The following is an 18,275-nucleotide window of genomic DNA, read 5'->3' as shown; positions in this document are numbered from 1 at the left end:
AGCGTGTTCAGAGGATGATCAGGGGTCTGGAAACAAAGGCCTATGAAGAGAGACTGAAAGAAGTGGGCATGTTTAGCCTGGAGAAGAGAAGATTGAGGGGAGACATGACAGCACTCTTCAAATACTTAAAAGGTTGTCACACAGAGGAGGGCCAGGATGTCTTCTCGATCCTCCCAGAGTGCAGGACACGGAATAACAGGCTCAAGTTACAGGAAGCCAGATTCCAGCTGGACATCAGGAAAAACTTCCTGACTGTTAGAGCAGAACGACAATGGAATCAGTTCCCTAGGGAGATTGTGGGCTCTCCCGCACTAGAGGCCTTCAAGAGGCAGCTGGACAACCCTCTGTCGGGGATGCTTTAGGGTGGATTCCTGCATTGAGCAGGGGGTTGGACTCGATGGCCTTGTAGGCCCCTTCCAACTCTGCCATTCTATGATTCTATGAAATTCCCTTTTCTATGCAACTGTTAAAGACACAGGAGCCCTTTTCATGTAGCCGCCCTACACGACACTGTCCTCCTGAACTCCCTGGCGCTTCCGCCTCAAGCGTCAGAGATTTAATTCGCCATGGCCCGCAAGCCCTAAGGCATTGCTCTTCATAAGGGCTAGGCACTTCCATTTCTAAGAAAACTAAAGCTGAACGTCTCGAGGTTTTGAATTTCAGTTGCCTAGCACATGTTCCGATGCCCTACGCAGAACGCAAGGGAGACCAGGGACACATTCCTCATCCTTCTTTCCTGCCCTCTCCACCTGCCTCCTGACCCTTTTGGCTTCAGTCCGGCCAGCCTCCACATTGCCCACGTTGCCTCGTTGCAAACCTCCCACCTTCCTCCTCCCCTCCCCATTACAAGGTCACCTGGCTCCAAGAAGACCCGCTCCCCCATTCATCGCAGCTGGTAGAAAGGTCACAGCCACACCTGACGCACGGCTTCTCTGGTTCCTTGCTGTGCCTGCCAGCGATCGCATGGAGCAGCAAGAGGGAAGGGAGCGCCTGCCAGATGCGGGTGTCGTCCCAGCAGAAGGCAGCTTGGCCACGGAATAAGGCCGCGGTCAGCAACTGGAAGACCCAGGGCCGAAGGCAGGCTGCCTGATGGACAAATGCTCTCTGGGCCAGGAGCAATATAGGTCAGGGATAGGCACAAAAGCATGGTGAGCACACTTTGAAATCTCTTCTTAATGAGCGTCGCATTGAAAGCTGCTATGTGACACCCTCACGTAATGGGCGAGGACAAGACTCTCCTCCGAGGCACAGACCTCAGCTGCAGGGACCTCGGGATCAGATCTGATGCACCAATTAGGACGACCCTATGGAAAGGAGGACAGGGCGCCTGTATCTTTAACAGTTGTATTGAAAAGGGGATTTCAGCAGGTGTCATTTGTAGGCATGCAGCACCTGGTGAAATTCCCTCTTCATCGCAACAGTGAAAGCTGCAGGAGCCCTGCCCTCTTGAACAGATACAAAAGAGGGAGGGGCTATTACACCTTTAACTGTTGCGATGAAGAGGGAATTTCACCAGGTGCAGCATGCCTACAAACGACACCTGCTGAAATCCCCTTTTCTCTATCATTGTTAAAGATACAAGAGCCCTGTCCTCCTTTTCATAGGGTCACCCTAGCACAAGTAGTTCCGCACGACCCAGAAGTGTTGGTCCTTGAGGCTGTGGTGTTTCCTCCTCGTTATGTGCAGAGGGCCAGGGGAGAGCGCACACGTTGCCCACGGCTCGGTCCCAGGCCTTGCGAAAAACAGCATTTCAGTGTGCTGAACCACTGCACGTGCGGAGTATTTGCTATCTGCTTTAATTCACTCCGGAAATTATTATATCTGGAAATTTATATGCCCCAATTTATGATATTGCATAGTTCCCCCCTTCCCACACACACGCACACACACTGGATTTTATCCTTGGATGCTGCAAGTTGCTCCAGACTGGGCGGCTTTATATAAACACAGCAGATAAAATTTTAACAAAGGGCTGAGAAAAAACCCTGTGTGAAACCCCAGAGAGCTGGCTGCCAATCAGTATGGATCACAGGAAGGGGGCACCTGTGGCCCTCCAGGTGTGGTTGGAATACAAACCCCATCACCCCTGGCCACTGGCAGGGGCTGATGGGAGTTGGAGTCCAACCACATCTGAAAGGCTACAGGTTCCCCAGCTCCTGATGTAGGCAATGCTGAAATGGACAGGTGGATGGTTTGACGTGGTGTCAGGCCTTCTGTGGTCCCCATATGGCTTCACAGCTGAGCGGTGCATCACCCTCTGTGCTTTAAATTCCGCACCAGTTTAGCTCAAGGCCTTTGTCCCCAAAAACTGGTTCCTGCAACCGGTTTACATTACACCAATGTGCATATATCTCCTTGCCACAATACCTGACGGAACGCCTCTCCCGACATGAACCTACCTGCACACTGCGCTCAACGTCTAAGGTCCTCCTCCGAATGCCTACTCTGAGGGAAGCTCGGAGGATGGTAACAAGGGAAAGGGCCTTTTCAGTGGTGGCCCCCAATTATGGAATGATCTCCCCAACAGGGCTCGCCTGGCGCCAACACGGTTATCTTTTCGGCGCCAGGTTAAGACTTTTCGCTTCTCCCAGGCAGTTTACAACATATGCTGAGTTTTAAAACTGCCCCCAGAATAGCTGTTTTAAATGGATATTGCTGTTTTTATGGTTTTAAATTTTTGTATATTTGTTTGTAACGTTCATTGTTTTTAACTTTTGTGAACCGCCCAGAGAGCTTCGGCTATGGGGCGGTATATAAATGTAATAAATAAATAAATATAAATAAATAAATAGCTTGCATCATTGATTCCTGCTTTCCATCCTGGAGATAAAGCCAGCCAGGCACTGCCCACATGCTGACTTCCACAGACTTAAGGACTAGAAACTTGCATTAAGTGGTTTTTTAAAAACTTGTTCTGTCCCCCTTCTTCCCTGTTCTAGACTGGACCAACCTGGCTGCTGGTGCCAGAGGCCTCTTCAATGGACTTACCTAGGATCTGGGATGGGTCTTCCTTTCCAAAGTCCGGAGTGAGGTAGGGACTGGTCGGGGTCTCCGGCGGAGGAACGTCAACGCCTGCAGGGCTCGCCACCTCCTCCTTGCTTGCGGAAGGCGGCTGCTCAGCCGGAGGGGGCTCCTCCATGGAGGTCTTGGCCCCAGCATCCTGGCTTCGGCTTTCGGGAGTTAAATGAGGCGCCTCCGCCAAGGTCCGTTCTCCCTCCTGAGCAGCTGGGCTCGGTGGCTCTCCTGCTGGTTCCTGGGCCGGGCTGGGGGCATCCGGGGGCTTGGCTTCTCCGGCTGCTGGCTCTTCTCGGTGGGTTGAAGCCACCGGCTCCTGAGGACTCTGCTCTCCGGGAACAGCCGGAGTCTCCTCGGGGATATCTTCTAAGCTGAAACATTGGAGACACAGCTGAGAACTTCAAAAGACTCCAAAGCCCAGCAGTCTTCAATCCCTGATTTGGGCCAAATTGATGCTTTAGGGTGGATTCCTGCATTGAGCAGGGGGTTGGACTCGATGGCCTTGTAGGCCCCTTCCAACTCTGCGATTCTGTGGTTCTATGATTAAACTGACACCTCCTTGGCCCCTTTGCAGCACCCTTGATTTTTTTCACCCTCTGTTCAGTGGAGGCTGGAGGCTCCGATGTCAGTGGAGCGGTGAATCCGCTCCGGGTTTCACTCGGAAATCTAAAAGAGCTATTGGACTGAAACCCAGAGTGGATTCACCGCCCCACTGACATCGGAGCCAACAGCCTCCACGGCCTCTATTTCTGCTCTTTAGCATTTGCCAGCAACTAGTCCAGCTTCCAGAAACCTTCGTGGTATCAGAGGCAACAAGTGGGATCCAAAATACACACACCTTCCCCCTTGCAACAGTACCAGCTCTGTAGGGGAAAAGAAAAAAGAAAAACAATATTTTAATCCCCGATGAAATGCCTCCTGCAAGGGAAAACTGTTTCACAGGTAAGGCAGGCTGTTGGGTCTTCTCCAAGTCAAAGAAGTATCATGGTTCAGACAGTTACAGAGATACTCACGAATCCGTGACTAGCTTTGTATCTGTTGGAGCTGTTTTACTTCCTTAATGTGGCAAGAATTCCTCCCCCCACCCTTATTATTATTATTATTATTATTATTATTATTATTATTATTAGACATTTATACATGCCATGTTATACATCACTCCTACTGGAGCCAGTGTAGTTTAGTGGCTAGAATCATAGAATCATAGAATAGCAGAGTTGGAAGGGGCCTACAAGGCCATCGAGTCCAACCCCCTGCTCAAGGCAGGAATCCACCCTAAAGCATCCCTGACAGGTGGTTGTCCAGCTGCCTCTTGAAGGCCTCTAGTGTGGGAGAGACCACTACCTCCCTAGGTAACTGATTCCATGGTCGTACTGCTCTAACAGTCAGGAAGTTTTTCCTGATGTCCAGCTGGAATTTGGCTTCATGTAACTTGAGCCCGTTATTCCGTGTCCGACTGGGAATGTCGGACTGGGAATTAGGAGATACGGGTTCTAGTCCCCACTCAGAAATGGAAACACACCGGGTGACTTTGGGCCAGGCACAGACTCTCAGCCCAGCCCACCTCACAGGGTTGTTGTTGTGAGGATAAGGTGGAGAGGAGGAGGAGAATTATGTACGCCGCCTTGGGTTCCTTGCAGGAAAAAAGGTGGTATATAAATGCAATAATAAATAAAATAAAAATAAAAAATAGCAAACTTGGGTGGCGTGGGAATCAAGACTGGAGCCGAAAGGGAGCCTTTGGGGAATGAGACGGTGAGATCAGCATGTTTGGAGGGAACCCTCAGGTTTGCAGGAGCACCAAAAAAAATGTTTAGAAACACACTGTGGGGCGGAGTGAGGCGGTGGAGGGAGCGGTCCAACAGGGACTAAATACGCTTGGAAGCCATGGAATGTCGAGTGTCCGTCGGAAAAGATAAGAGTGGAGTACAGGGTGGAATTCCCGGCTTCAGACTCTAACGGCTTACAGCAGTCTTGGGGAGGGCGTGCCTGGCTGGCACTCTGTACAACAGGACCAATCCTGCAAGGAGAGGATGTTCAGGGGTGGCTCTGAGTTTGGTGGAGGCGTGAATCCATTCCAGGTGTCAGTCAGAACCAGCCGGAATTCCCAAGGTGCTGAACTCCAACCCCTAAACTAGGTTCAGCCCCTCGGATCGCGCTCCTTTAGAGTTCTGGCTGGCTCTTGACTGAAACCCAGAGTGGATTCACGGCCCCACCGAAATCAGAGCCACCAGCCTCCACTGAAGAAGCAAACCTGCAACATTTTGTTGCAGGCCATGTACATATGTATACATTATATTACATTTATAGATAAATACAGGGAGGGAGGGAGAGGACTGAATGGACCTCTCTTAGATGGGTGAATAAATTAATATGGAATAACAGGCTCAAGTTAAAGGAAGCCGGATTCCAGCTGGACATCAGGAAAAACTTCCTGACTGTTAGAGCAGTACGACAATGGAATCAGTGACCTAGGGAGGTTGTGGGCTCTCCCACCCTAGAGGCATTCAAGAGGCAGCTGGACAACCCTCTGTCAGGAATGCTTTAGGGCGGATTCCTGCATTGAGCAGGGGGTTGGACTCGATGGCCTTGGAGGCCCCTTCCAACTCTGCTATTCTATGATTCTATGAACTGTGTTACTTATTTGCGAAGCAATTCTCCCTTGAAAAAACCTGGCCTTCAAACCTGTTGGGAATTTAGCTGGGAGGGCTACAGTTTCTTTGCTGTGGGGGCCTCCACACAGTGACGACAGACATCCTTGGGACAGCTTGAGAATCTGCCCTTTCAAACCTTCTCCTTCCTAGACAGAGGATGATGGTTCGGAAACGCACCTTCTTTTGGCACAGGCTAAGTTGACCGAATGCAAGAGCCACTTTGCTGGATCAGGCCAAAAGGCCCATTCGTCCAGCCCAGTATTAGTATTATTATTGTTGTTGTTGTTGTTGTTGTTGTTGTTAATATTTGTATCCCACCTTTTGCCCAATGCTAGGCCTCAAGGCGGCCTTACAAAGTTTAAAACATACATTGGCGGGGGGGGGGACGGACGGACCCATAAGCGTTTAAAATACACAACGAAATTATAAGACATTAACATAGATGGAGGCCCAGATTATTTTCCAAAGGCCTGCTGGAACAAAAAAGTTTTAGCCTGCTTCCAAAAGCCCATCAAGGAGGGAGCCAGCCAAGCTTCCCCGGGAAGAGAGTGCCAGAGCACTGGAGCAGCCACCGAGAAGGCCCTCTCCCATGTTCCCACCAAGCGTGCCTGTGAAGATGGTGGGACTGAAAGAAGGGCTTCTCCAGAAGATCTCAAAGGCTCATAAGGGAGACTACATTCTTTCAGATAACCTGGACCCGAGCCATATAGGGCTTTATAGGTCATAACCAGCACTTTGAATTGAGCCCGGAAACAGACTGGAAGCCAGTGGAGCTGTTTTAACAGGGGAGTTGTCTGCTCCCAGCCAAATGGCTCCAGACATTCATGAGCTGGGAACAAAAGGGCATGCTGGGAGTTGTAGTCTCATGTGACTAGGAATTATGGGAGTTGCAGTCCAGTACATCTGGAGGGCACCCAGATGGGAAAGGCTGTATTCTATGAGATGAAGACGGAGCTGAGTTTTATAGACACAGAACTGCTACTGTCACATCTGCTGCATCACATCACAGATTCACTTCTGGAGAAGAAGCCGAGGCGGCGCAAGGATTTCTTCGTGGTGGCCTCAAAGCAGTGGAAGGCCCTGCTCAGTAAGGCATCAACGGCGGTGTGTTTAGCTAATTCTGCAAGGCATCCTTCTCTGGGGTGTTAAAAATACGGATGAAGGGTAACTCTGTCTTGGTGCCTGGCTGAGATCTGTAACTGGATGTCTAGGAGTAAACTAGAGCTTAACCCGGAGAAGACTGAGCTGATGGTGATTGGCCGAGGTCAGCGGCTGGCAGATTTGAGGCAGGAGCTCGTAGATCTGCCTGTTTCAGGAATCCGACCAAGGATTGTGACTGAGGCACAGGACCTGGGTGTTATTCTTGACCAGTCCCTAACTATGGGACTATGGGAGACATGAGAGCACTCTTCAAATACTTAAAAGGTTGTCACACAGAGGAGGGCCAGGATCTCTTCTTGATCCTCCCAGAGTGCAGGACACGGAATAACGGGCGCAAGTTAAAGGAAGCCAGATTCCAGCTGGACATCAGGAAAAACTTCCTGACTGTTAGAGCAGTACGACAATGGAATCAGTGACCTAGGGAGGTTGTGGGCTCTCCCACACTAGAGGCCTTCAAGAGGCAGCTGGACAACCCTCTGTCAGGGATGCTTTAGGGTGGATTCCTGCATTGAGCAGGGGGTTGGACTCGATGGCCTTGTAGGCCCCTTCCAACTCTGCTATTCTATGATTCTATGATTCTATGTCATCACAGGTGGGGGCCGTGGTTCGGAGTTGCTTTTATCAACGCCATATGCTCCGCCAAGTTTGCCCCTTTCTGTCAGAGGCTGATCTTACCACCGCAGTCCAGGCCCTGGTTCTTTCCAGACTGGACTACTGCAACCTGTTGTATACAGGGCTTCCCTTGAAGCAAATCCAACGCCTACAGGCTGTACAAAATGCAGCAGCCAGGTTGGTCAAGGGGCTCCCAAAGTGGTCTTCTATCACTTTGGTGTGTCAAGAGCTCCATTGGTGCTGCTAGGGTGCGCTACAAGGTCATGTTGACCATGTATAAAGCCCTGCATTGCTCGGGTCCTGGATACCTGAGCACTCGCCTCTCTCCTGTGTCTCACCATTGGCAGACTCGCTCTCAGGAGCAGGGCGCCCTGATGGTCCCCCACTACAAATTGGAATGTGTGGGGGCCAGGGCTTTTTCAGTGGCTGGCCCCCGGTTATGGAACAATGTGCCACTGGAGATTAGAGACGGGCTCCCACTCTCAATTGCTTCAAACGCCTTTGTAAGGCGTTTTTATTTTCACAAGAGCTTGGGGAGGGGGTGGTTTAAATTGGGGTTGAGGGCTTTTAATGGTTTGAGGGTGAGGGTTTTAATGGAATTGTCTTAATGTGAGTTAATGGAATTGTTTTATATGTTATTGTAAGTGCCTCAATTCCAGAAATGGTGAGGTGGCGCTATAAACATGCTTTAAATTGTTTTGTAAACCGCTCAGAGAGCTCCGGCTATTGGGCGGTAGAGAAATGTAATAAATAAATAAATAAATAAATAAATAAATAAATAAAATAAGTAAACCCCTTACCCCTCCGAGCAAAGTGTCTCAGGGCATTCCAGCCATGTCAAAATTCTCACACGGAAGCCAGTTCCACGTAGGAGTTGGTGTGACTCCCATACATCGGTCGATCATGGGAGCTGCCTTAGACTGAGTTGGACCACTGGTCCATTTAGCTCAGTGTCGCCTGCTCTGACCGGCAGAAGCTTTTTCCACATCCAACCTGGGTGCTTCCAGATGAGGCTTTTACAGCACTGTCGCCCTGCTCCATTCAGATAATTTTACACGGGGTGGTGGTGGGGGTAGATGACGTCATCTTCCACACAGAACCCTCCTGTCTTTTCCCACTGCTTCGCCTGTCTTTTTTTCCTATCGCAGAACATCCATTAAAGAAGAAGAACAAAGACAGAATTGCACAAGGCTGTATGATTGATAGCGCTCCGCCTGGAAGCACACCTGAACATGGCAGGGATTGAACCTGGGGCCTTCGGCATGCAAACCGGGGCCTCTGCCGCTCCGCTACAGCCACTGCCTTTACACGCAGTCAGTAAGCCCAAGGGCCCATCTGCCACTGAGCTGCCGGCTTGCTCCACATCCTCCACCCACGTGTAACCTTCTACCTGTCCACCCTCCTGCAACATGGCCTGCAATTGGCTCTCAGCTGCCCAGCGCTGCTAGACTGCAAGCACCCACAGAGCAAGGGACAGAGGAGACCAATAGGGACAGCAGATCCTCCACTCTGTGAAGTAGTCGGGCAGAGAACTGCCCTTTATTTGAAGGCATCTTTCGTTTGATGGACAGTTCAAGTCTGGTTTAATGACCCAAAACCACAAGGATGGGGAGCAGCAGCAGCAATACCTGGGCAGCTGGCTGAGCCGGTCCACAGCTCACCTGGTCAGCCTTCCCCACTATGGGGAAATGTATTCTATTTCTATTTCAATGAAAGTTATCCTTGAACTCAGTGGCAAAGAGCACCTTTTATCAGCTTAGGTTGATATACCAACTATGCCCTTATCTGGACAGAGATAGCCTAGCTACAGTGATCCATGCTCTGATAACCTCTCGTTTGGATTACTGCAATGCGTTATACGTGGGGCTGCCTTTGAAAACGGTCCAGAAACTTCAGCTGGTACAAAACAGGGCAGCCCATTTACTAACAGGGACTGGCCAACGAGACCACATTACGCCAGTCCTTTTCCAACTTCATTGGCTGCCAGTCCAGGTCCATCCCCGATTCAAAGTGCTGGTATTGACATTTAAAGCCCTAAACGGTTTGGGGCCAGGCTATTTGAAGGAACGCCTCCTCCCATATGTACCTGCCCGGACCTTAAGATCATCCACAAGGGCCCTTCTCCGTGAGCCCCTGCCAAAGGAAGTGAGGCAGGTGGCTACTAGGAGCAGGGCCTTCCCTGCTGTGGCACCCCAGCTGTGGAATGAGCTCCCCAGAGAGGTCCGCCTGGCGCCTACACTGTACTCCTTTCGTCGCCAGCTGAAGACCTTTTTATTCTCTCAGTATTTTAACACTTAATTTTAACTTAAATTTAAATTTTACTGTTTTAACTCTGTATTTTAATTTTATATCAATTTTGCTGCGTGGTTTTTATCCTGGTTGTGCTTTTTATACTGTATTTTGTATTTGTGCTTTTAACCTGTTGGTTCTTTTATTATGGTTTTAATTTTTGTGAACCGCCCAGGGAGCTTCGGCTATTGGGCGGTATAAAAATGTAATAAATAAATAAATAAATAAATAAATAAATAAATAAATAAATCCTTTCTAAATTTGCACCCATCCGTAGAAATTTGGACATGCGAATGTGATGCAGATTGACGCCTTCTTCTGCCTTGTTTTTTGTCGATGCAATTCCTCTTTGGGGGCAATGTGTCAGTGGCTGCCCTGCACGGAAGATCCACCCAAGTCACTGCACTAACTCCTACACAGGAAATCCATCTCCCTGCCAAAGCTCTCCACCCGGACTTGTGGTTTCAACTTCGTACACCAGCAATTTGTGATGATTTCCATGATCAGCCCTGAAAACGGACAGCCGCCGCCCCGTGGATGCATCTCTTGCGGCAATCCCAAGGCGAAAGGTGGTACGGAACAGGAACGTTACCTGTGCATGGTGGCTGGGCAGCTGAGGCTTGGTTGAAGATGCACTTGCTTCGGTTGGGCGTCTGTAGAGGGGGCTTGGCTCTCGTCCGCCCCCTTGGCCTCCCCTGGGTTCACCCCTCCTTCTACAGTGCGACATGGCTCCTGTGGGGGGGCTTGGCTCTCTTCTGGTTGCTTGGCCTCACTTGGACTTTCTCCTTCCACAGTTTGGCCTGGCCCCTCGGGGCTCTCCTTCGTCTCTTCTCTCAGCTCTGCCGCGCCCACGGCCGGGGCCTCTCCTCCTCCTCCGCCAGTATCATGAGCACTGCAGGAACCTCCGTCCTTTTCCATCGTCCGTCCGCTGTCTTGGAGGAGACTCCTTGAGAGCTGCTGATCAGCACAGGTGTCCCAGTCTTGGAAGGTGGGGGCCCACCCTGGTCCTCAACTCAGCTTCTGCATGACAGACAAGACAAAAGAAGGCCGGTCACCAAGCAGCGCACTTTCCATACAGCAAACCACAAAAATTAAACGGATGACAGTTTTCGGAGATTGCAAGAAATCATCCTTGATACTAGGGATTAGGGATGTGCTCCGCTTCTCTTCGAACCTTAGAAGCAGGAGTGGAGCGGGGGACTTCGCCTACCCTTAAGGCGGAGGCGAAGAGGATTGGGGGGCTGGCGGAGCGTGGCGAAGAGGATCGAGGTGAAGGCGGATCCTTCGCCTCGATCCGCAGCTCCGCTAGAACGGTAAGTGGAGTTTACCGGGCCCTGCCGCTGTCGCTGTCGCCCATGCGGCGACAGCGGCAGGGCCCGGTAACCCCCCCCGCCCTCCTCTCCCTTACCTGCGTCCATCCGCGGTCCCTCGGCTTCTTCAATTGAGCCCGCGGCTCAACCAGGAAGTCTGGGCCGCACTTGCGGCCCAGACTTCCTGGTTGAGCCGCGGGCTCAATTGAAGAAGCCGAGGGACCGCGGACGGACGCAGGTAAGGCCCCCCTCCCCCTTGGTCTCTGCAGGTAAGGGAGAGGAGGGAGGGGGGCCTTACCTGGCGCCACTCCCCTCCACTGCGGAGCTCTGATTCGGAGCCGGAGCTCCACGGCGAAGAGGAGCGGACTATGGGCGGAGCGGCGCGGAGCGGAGCGGGGGGTCCGTACACACCCCTACTAGGGATGGGGACTCTTTCAGCCTGAGGGACAAATTCCATTTTAGAGAAGTTGTTGGGCGGGGTATGTGGGATGCAGGGGGGAGTGCATTATCAACATAAGAACATCAGAAGAGCCTGGATACTGGATCAGACCAAGGGTCCATCTAGTCCAGCATTCTGTTCACATTGTGCCCAAGTAGCTGTTGACCAGGGACCAATAAAGCAGGACATGGTGCAACAGCACTCTCCCACCCATGTTCCCCAGCAACTGGTGCACACAGGCTTGCTGCCTCTGATAGTGGTAGTAGCACATGAGCATCAGGGGACTAGTAGCCATGGTTAGCCTTCTACTCCAGGGATTTAGCCAGCCCCTTAAATTCGTCCAAATTGGTGGCCATCACTACTGAATTCCATCATTCAACTCTGTGCTATGTGAAGAAGTCGTTCCTTTTATCTGGCCTGAATCTCCCACGAATCTGCTTCCTGGGATGATGACCCCATTGGGTTCTAGTATTTTGAGAGAGGGAGAAAAATGTCCCTCTCTCCACATTCTCCAAACCATGCATAATTTTGTGCCCTTGTATCACGTCTCCCCTTAGCCTCCTTTTTCCCCAGGCTAAACAATGTCAAAGCAGCTCGTGTGGCGCAGAGCGGTAAAGCAGCAGTTTCTGCAGCCGAAACTCTCCCCACAGCCTGAGTTCGATCCCAGCGGAAGCTGGTTTCAGGCAGCCGGCTCGGGTCGACTCAGCCTTCCATCTTCCCGAGGTTGGTAATATGAGTACCCAGCTAGCTGGGGGAAAGGTAATAATGGCTGGGGAAGGCAACGGCAAACCACCCCGCTATAAGGCCAGCCAAGAAAACATCAGTGAAAGCTGGCGTCCCTCCAAGAGTCAGCAATGACTCAGTGCTTGCACGAGAGGTTCCTTTCCTTTCCTAAACAATCCCAGCTGTTTTAGTCTTTCCCCATAGAGGAGATGCTCCAGGCCCTGGATCATTTTAGTTCCAGCGGTATGTGGGGCCCAAGGGAAAGGGGGGGCGAAGGCAAAGATGTGTGTGTGTGGGGGGGAAATACTGCCAGTCACTAAACCTTCAGGGATGCATTTCAACCTTTTAGAACTGGCAGGGGCATTATTGTGAATTTGTACAAAAATTATGGAAAATGGTGCTTAAAGAGATAAAAGAAAGTTTAGGAATGGAGATTGAAGAGACACCTGTAGTGGCATTGCTATCAGTGTATGGAGAATTGAATTGTAATCAAGAGACAAAAGAATTGATAACGAATTTGTTAACAGCAGCAAGATTAATGATATCTAGGAACTGGAAGGTTCAAGGGGATTATCATATAGACGATTGGTATAAAGAAGTATGGGATATTGCTATCAATGATAAATTAACATGTAACATAAAAGTTAGAAGAGGAATGATAAAAACGAATGATTTTGAAGGAATATGGAAACAGTTTTTAGAATTTGTATTATTAAAGGGGAGAGGGAAAACACCCCCAGAAGAAGTAATGAGATTTTGGAAATATGAATAAGATCCCGTGGTTGGAGGGAGCACATTTATGTTAATTATGATTATGTTAAAGAGAATTAAGTTAGAATATATGTTTAACAAATTGTTTACTTTATATTATTATGTATTATGTGGTCTTGTTTTATATTGTATTGTTGTATTAAAAAAGGAGGGGGGAGAACTGGCAGAGGCAGAAGGGGAACACACAAAAGCCCCATGAGATGGTAAACCATCCCTGCGCCATCCAACTATCTTGGCTTCTCTTCCCTAAACAGGTGTGTCTGTGACTCACCTGACCTAGAGAGAAAACAGCGGCTATATGGACAGACACTACTCAGGAACAGATGCGTAAATCCCAGCTGAGTATTCTGGACTTCAAGAATTAATTGAGATGAGTTGTGGTCCCTGAAACACCCCTCAAGCCAAAATAACCCAAATCGGCACCAGAAAATATGCGTTTATTGCTCAGCCAGTGTTCGCGAAGAAGAAAACCGCATGATGATGAAACAGGCAAAACACCTGATTACACACAGCACAATCAGGATGCTTAGAAGCGTAATAGAAATAACAGCTCACATAGTAAAATTAAAGTTCTGTTCCTCTCCACCAGCAAAGCAGTCTAATGGGCATGCTGGCTGGGAATTATGGGAGATGTAGTCCAACACATCTGGTGGGGCCCAAGTTGGGGGAAAGCTTGCACACACGCAAACGTCCAAGAAATCTGCCCATCAATCATTGTGGCGCTGTGGGAGAGAGGCACATGCCACCCGCCCTGTCCGCCCGCTGAGTGAGGCCCTGCTATGGGTTTTTTTGATGAAAGGTTGTTTACAGTCCCTGATCATTTGAGGAAGTGCCATCCTGGCATTCCGCTGCGTCAGCCTCCTCTGGACAATCTTTCATCGGGGATTTCTTGCACATTTCCCGGGGCTCGCTCTCAAAATGGTCCCTCTTCTGCTTTCTGGCCCATCCCTGTGGATTATTTGCATCTCAGCCAGGCAAAACAAACAAGCAAACACCAGTTTTGCGCCTGACAGCTTTCATATTCCCCAGCCTAGGTGGCCCTTGGGTGGGGATAATGGAGTTGTAGTCCAACGCCTTAGAGAAGGCAAACGGGTATTTATTATTCATTTATTTACAATATACCACGCCCCATCCAAAAGATTTCAGGGGGGCGAACAACAAATAGAACAAAAGAATAAATGAATTTAAAAAAATACATTAAAAAATACAATTTAACAAAGTTCTGATAAAACCCCAGTACTGGTAAAACCATGGCGATCATTCACAGAAAGCTTCCTACAGAAATGTTTTCAGGAGGCGCCAGAAGCAGCACAACATTGGTGCCTGCCTGACCTCCAAAGGCAAGGAATTCCACAGGAAAGGGGCCACCACGCTGAAGGCTCTTCTCCGGGTGGACTCCAATTGGACCTTAGGTCCATATGGAACCACCAGGTATATGCCCTCAGATGACCTCAGGGGCTGGGCAGTTTGATAAAGGAGAAGGTGCTCCCTAAATATCCTCGCTTTAAAGTTTAAACATACATCACCCATCTAAATTATTAGTATGACAGGACAAGTGTCTGGAGGAAAAGCTAATCTGCATTAAAATAATAAAATATAGGATGGAAGAGGGCCTGGGTAGACTTCCAGGATGCACAGAGCTCCTCTTTCTGACTGTGTAGAGTTTTGCGCTGAACGCTTCCTATCCCAGCTCTGCTCGCAGGAAGACCAAGCATGAACGAGAGGCCCTCTCTCTGTATCTGGAATGGCCACAGCAACAGCCTCAGGAGCAAGGTAAGCGGCACCTGCGCGTCTGCAGTCTGGACAGAGGCCGACCTGAGCCTGTGCTAAGGGTGAGAAAACTTGGCCGTTGTGCTAACTGGCCCTGTCATCCATCCGGAGGCAGCTGCACCACGACGAGGAGCATCCCAGCCAGAAAGTTGCTCCAGCTGCGGCAGGCAACAGTGCCGCCCATGAAGGGTGGGCCCTGGTTGAGGGGAGGCTGGTGGCTCCGATGTCAGTGGGGCGGTGAATTCGCTCCGGGTTTCACTCAGAACCAGTCAGAACCCTAAAGGAGTTCTCCTAGGTGCAAAGCAGTGCGGGTGTGAAGCTCCTTCGATAGCTCCTTTAGAGTTGTCTCCAGTTCTGACAGGAATCCAGAGCCTGCCCACTGACATCGGAGTCACCAGCCTCCACTGAATCCCACTTGAGTTTTCCGGGATTAAAGCCCCCCTCCCCCCCCGGCTTTCTCTTGGTCCTTTTTCCAGCCGCTGACCGAGCAGATCACTTCTCAACTGACCCTAATTGTCAAAGACCATCTTTATTTGAACCAATTAATGACCTTGAGTTGATGGATCACCTGCCGTTTGATCAATCCTTCCCGTAATTCCCATCTCAAACTGTAAACAAACTGAACTGCATGTAGTTGTACGTGCTGCTCCCCATTCAAAATTATGGTGTACAAGATAAATTCAATAAAAACAGAATAAAAACACCTTAAAATAGATTTGTAAAAGCAAAATGAAAAGTGAACTGTGAACCGTGGCTGGCCATTAAGGAAAGACTTCCTTGAAGAATGATATTTTCAGGAGGTGCCAAAAGGAATACAAAGAGGTCCGGCTATTGGGCGGTATAGAAATGCAATAAATAAATAAATAAATAAATAAATAGTTGGCACCTGCCCGACCTCCAGTGGCAGGGAGTTCCATAGGAGGGTGCCACCACACTGAAGGCTCTTCCCCTGGTAGACTCCAATCGGAGGATGGGTTTATGTGGAACCGTCCCGTTCTCTCTCTCTCTCTCTCTCTCTCTCTCTCTCTCTCTCTCTCATTGCTCTCTGCTCCGCTGTTGAAATTCAGACCATAAAGGCCAGGAGCTCAGGAGGGCTTGGGGTTTTTTTTGCTCACAAAGTACTCGAAAGGTGCCGTGTGCATTGATTACGAAATAATAAATTCCCTTTGTTGGGATGACTTTGGCCGTACAATAAAACTCTAATAACTGCAACCAGTTAGTCATCAGTTCAAATAAATTAATTTGCGTACTACAAAAGCGCGTTAAAATAAATTGGAAATTTCAAGCACCTCAATTAAATTAATTTGTGTATTACAAAAAAAAGAAAAAAGAAGAAGAAGCCACGTCGGGCACATTTTGAGATTTGGAAAAAGTGTGAGATGAACAAAAGTGACCGCTCGTTGTTAGAAGGAGAAGGCCTTCTTTGATACAGCCCTACCCTCACCCCCATCTCTCCTTACAGGAATATATCAGAAACAAAACCACTTAAAAACAATTAAAACAGAACTACTGAACTACCCCTTAGTTTGCAGCAATGCTGATTAAAAAAATTACCTCCCTCAATCTACTAGCGCCCTTATTCAACAATCGATTAAACCACTCAGGGCTGCAGCCCTGTTTGGGACGTCCCTGATTTTCATGGTCTCCCTTTTCTTTCAGGTTTATTTATTTATTTATTTATTTCATTTCTATACCGCCCAATAGCCGGAGCTCTCTGGGCAGTTCACAAAAATTGTTGGTCTGCAGCTATGCCCATCCACGGAGCACATGATTGCAATCTCAGAATATTCCTGTCCCAAGGAGCTCCAAAAAAAAAGGACCAGGGAACGGTTGTTCCAGTGCCTAAAAGCTCTGAACTCATCAACAGACAAGCCCCCAATTTTTCAAATTTTTATTTATTTATTTATTTATTTATTTATTTATTTATTTATTACATTTTTATACCGCCCAATAGCTGAAGCTCTCTGGGCAGTTCACAAAAATTATCTCTCTCCACAGCTCTCCATAAACTCTGGCTTTGTTTCATGCGCAGTCCAACAACGCGCATGATTTCAAGGCATGGGAGCTGGCAACACGGTTTAAAGGGCACAGCTTCAGAGTTGTGCCAGGTGCCAGTAGAAGCCTGAAACCTGGCTGCACTAGAATCCAGAACCTGGAAGGGATCCTCAAAGGCCATTCAACCTGACCCTTGGGCCTTGTGCCTATATAATCCAGAGCATAATTTTATTTATTTATTTATTTAATTAATTTTAATACCGCCCAATAGCCGAAGCTCTCTGGGCAGTTCATAAGCAGAAAGCAGATGTGCTGTGCTACAGGAAAGAGCCTGCAAGGCGAATCGCTCCAGGCGGCTGAAGGAAAAGCCCATCTCTTGTTGCCATCAGCAAGAACGTGGCCAAGATTTCCCCGGACTTGCCCTAGGGAGCTCTTGGAAATAGCTGCTGACGGAGACCTTGACCCAACACCTATCCAAGCGTCAACCAGAGACAGGGAGCTCCAAGCTTGACCCACAGAAGGAGGGAGGCCCTGACAGCTCTGAGGATCTCTCTGGGGGCCATGGCTTGTCCTGAGCAAGGGAACAAAGGCCCCTGGGGCGCTTGAGAAAGATGATCCAAATGCCCCCCTGACCCCACCCCCCATGATCAGGAACTTCCAGAGCTCCAAATTGTATCCACAAGCCTTCTGCCTGAGAACGTCCTGCTTGGCTGGTGACCCCTCTGTCTCCTCCTTCCCTGGTGCCCCCAATGCATCTCTGTTTGCCCCACGGTAGGCCCATCTCGGCTTGTTGGCCACGGAAGACACTTGCACGAGAAACCCCTACCCAAACTGGAGGTTAGCTGGACAGGCCGCCCTTGTTAGGTGACCCCATGCAAGGGATTCCTCCAGAGAAACCCACAGACGGGCTGCGAGTGAAACGGCAGGCTGGAATACCGAGACTTCTGCCTGCCGCGGGCGGCCGTCCCCCGAGAGAACGGGCCTCCCCTCTCTCCCCTTGGGAACAGCCGACCAGCGGTTCTTACCTGCTGTCACTGTCGCCGAGGGCCGTCAGCAGTGTATTAAAAGTAGGACAGCGCTGTCCCCCTTCTATACTCGGCGTAACGGAGCTGGATTAAGTGCGGGGAGAGAGAAGTATCTTTTACCCCCCGGACTCGGGCTGTTATGAGCCCGTTGTGCTCTGCCTCTGGGCCACCTGTTCCTCTTGGCCCCCGTTCAAAGGACACTCCATTCCGCTGCCTCTCTCTCTCTCTCTCTCTCCTGCGCGGAGGAGATGGGAATTCAAACAAACAGAAACCAGATGACCGAGCCACCCTTGCTGAACCCGCTGCTTGTCCGCGGCTCCTGCCAAAGGGGGTCTGGAGAAGGAGCAGAGGCCTTCCCCAAGCACCCTCTCACCCCACCAGCAAGTTTCAAAGCCAGCAGCAAAGCTGGGATGTCTTGGAGGAGTTATTCCGGGCCTGTGCGTGCATGCAGGTGAAGGGGGTCCCTTTAGTGCCCGGGGAAGACGGGACGTGCTGCAGCCTTGGGATCAGG

At 49.8% G+C, this 18,275-nt stretch overlaps 1 protein-coding gene across 1 annotated transcript in view; it reads right to left on the bottom strand.

The window, feature by feature from the left end:
* Positions 1 to 17,983, bottom strand: part of MYLK2 (myosin light chain kinase 2) — a 41,109-nt gene extending 23,126 nt beyond the window's left edge. The window contains exons 1-3 of the mRNA XM_063147450.1: positions 17,765 to 17,983; positions 10,324 to 10,751; positions 2,989 to 3,386 (exon numbers count right to left, since the gene is read on the bottom strand). Coding sequence (XP_063003520.1) covers positions 2,989 to 3,386; positions 10,324 to 10,649 — 724 coding nt within the window. The 5' untranslated portion in view covers positions 10,650 to 10,751; positions 17,765 to 17,983. The remainder of the gene's footprint in view (positions 1 to 2,988; positions 3,387 to 10,323; positions 10,752 to 17,764) is intronic.
* Positions 17,984 to 18,275: the final 292 nt, after the last annotated feature.

This window comes from Elgaria multicarinata, chromosome 1 (assembly GCF_023053635.1).
Source record: "Elgaria multicarinata webbii isolate HBS135686 ecotype San Diego chromosome 1, rElgMul1.1.pri, whole genome shotgun sequence".
Taxonomy (NCBI): Eukaryota; Metazoa; Chordata; class Lepidosauria; order Squamata; family Anguidae; genus Elgaria; species Elgaria multicarinata.
The sequence above is the reverse complement of the archived record's forward strand: the minus strand, read 5'-3'. Positions and strand labels throughout refer to the sequence as shown.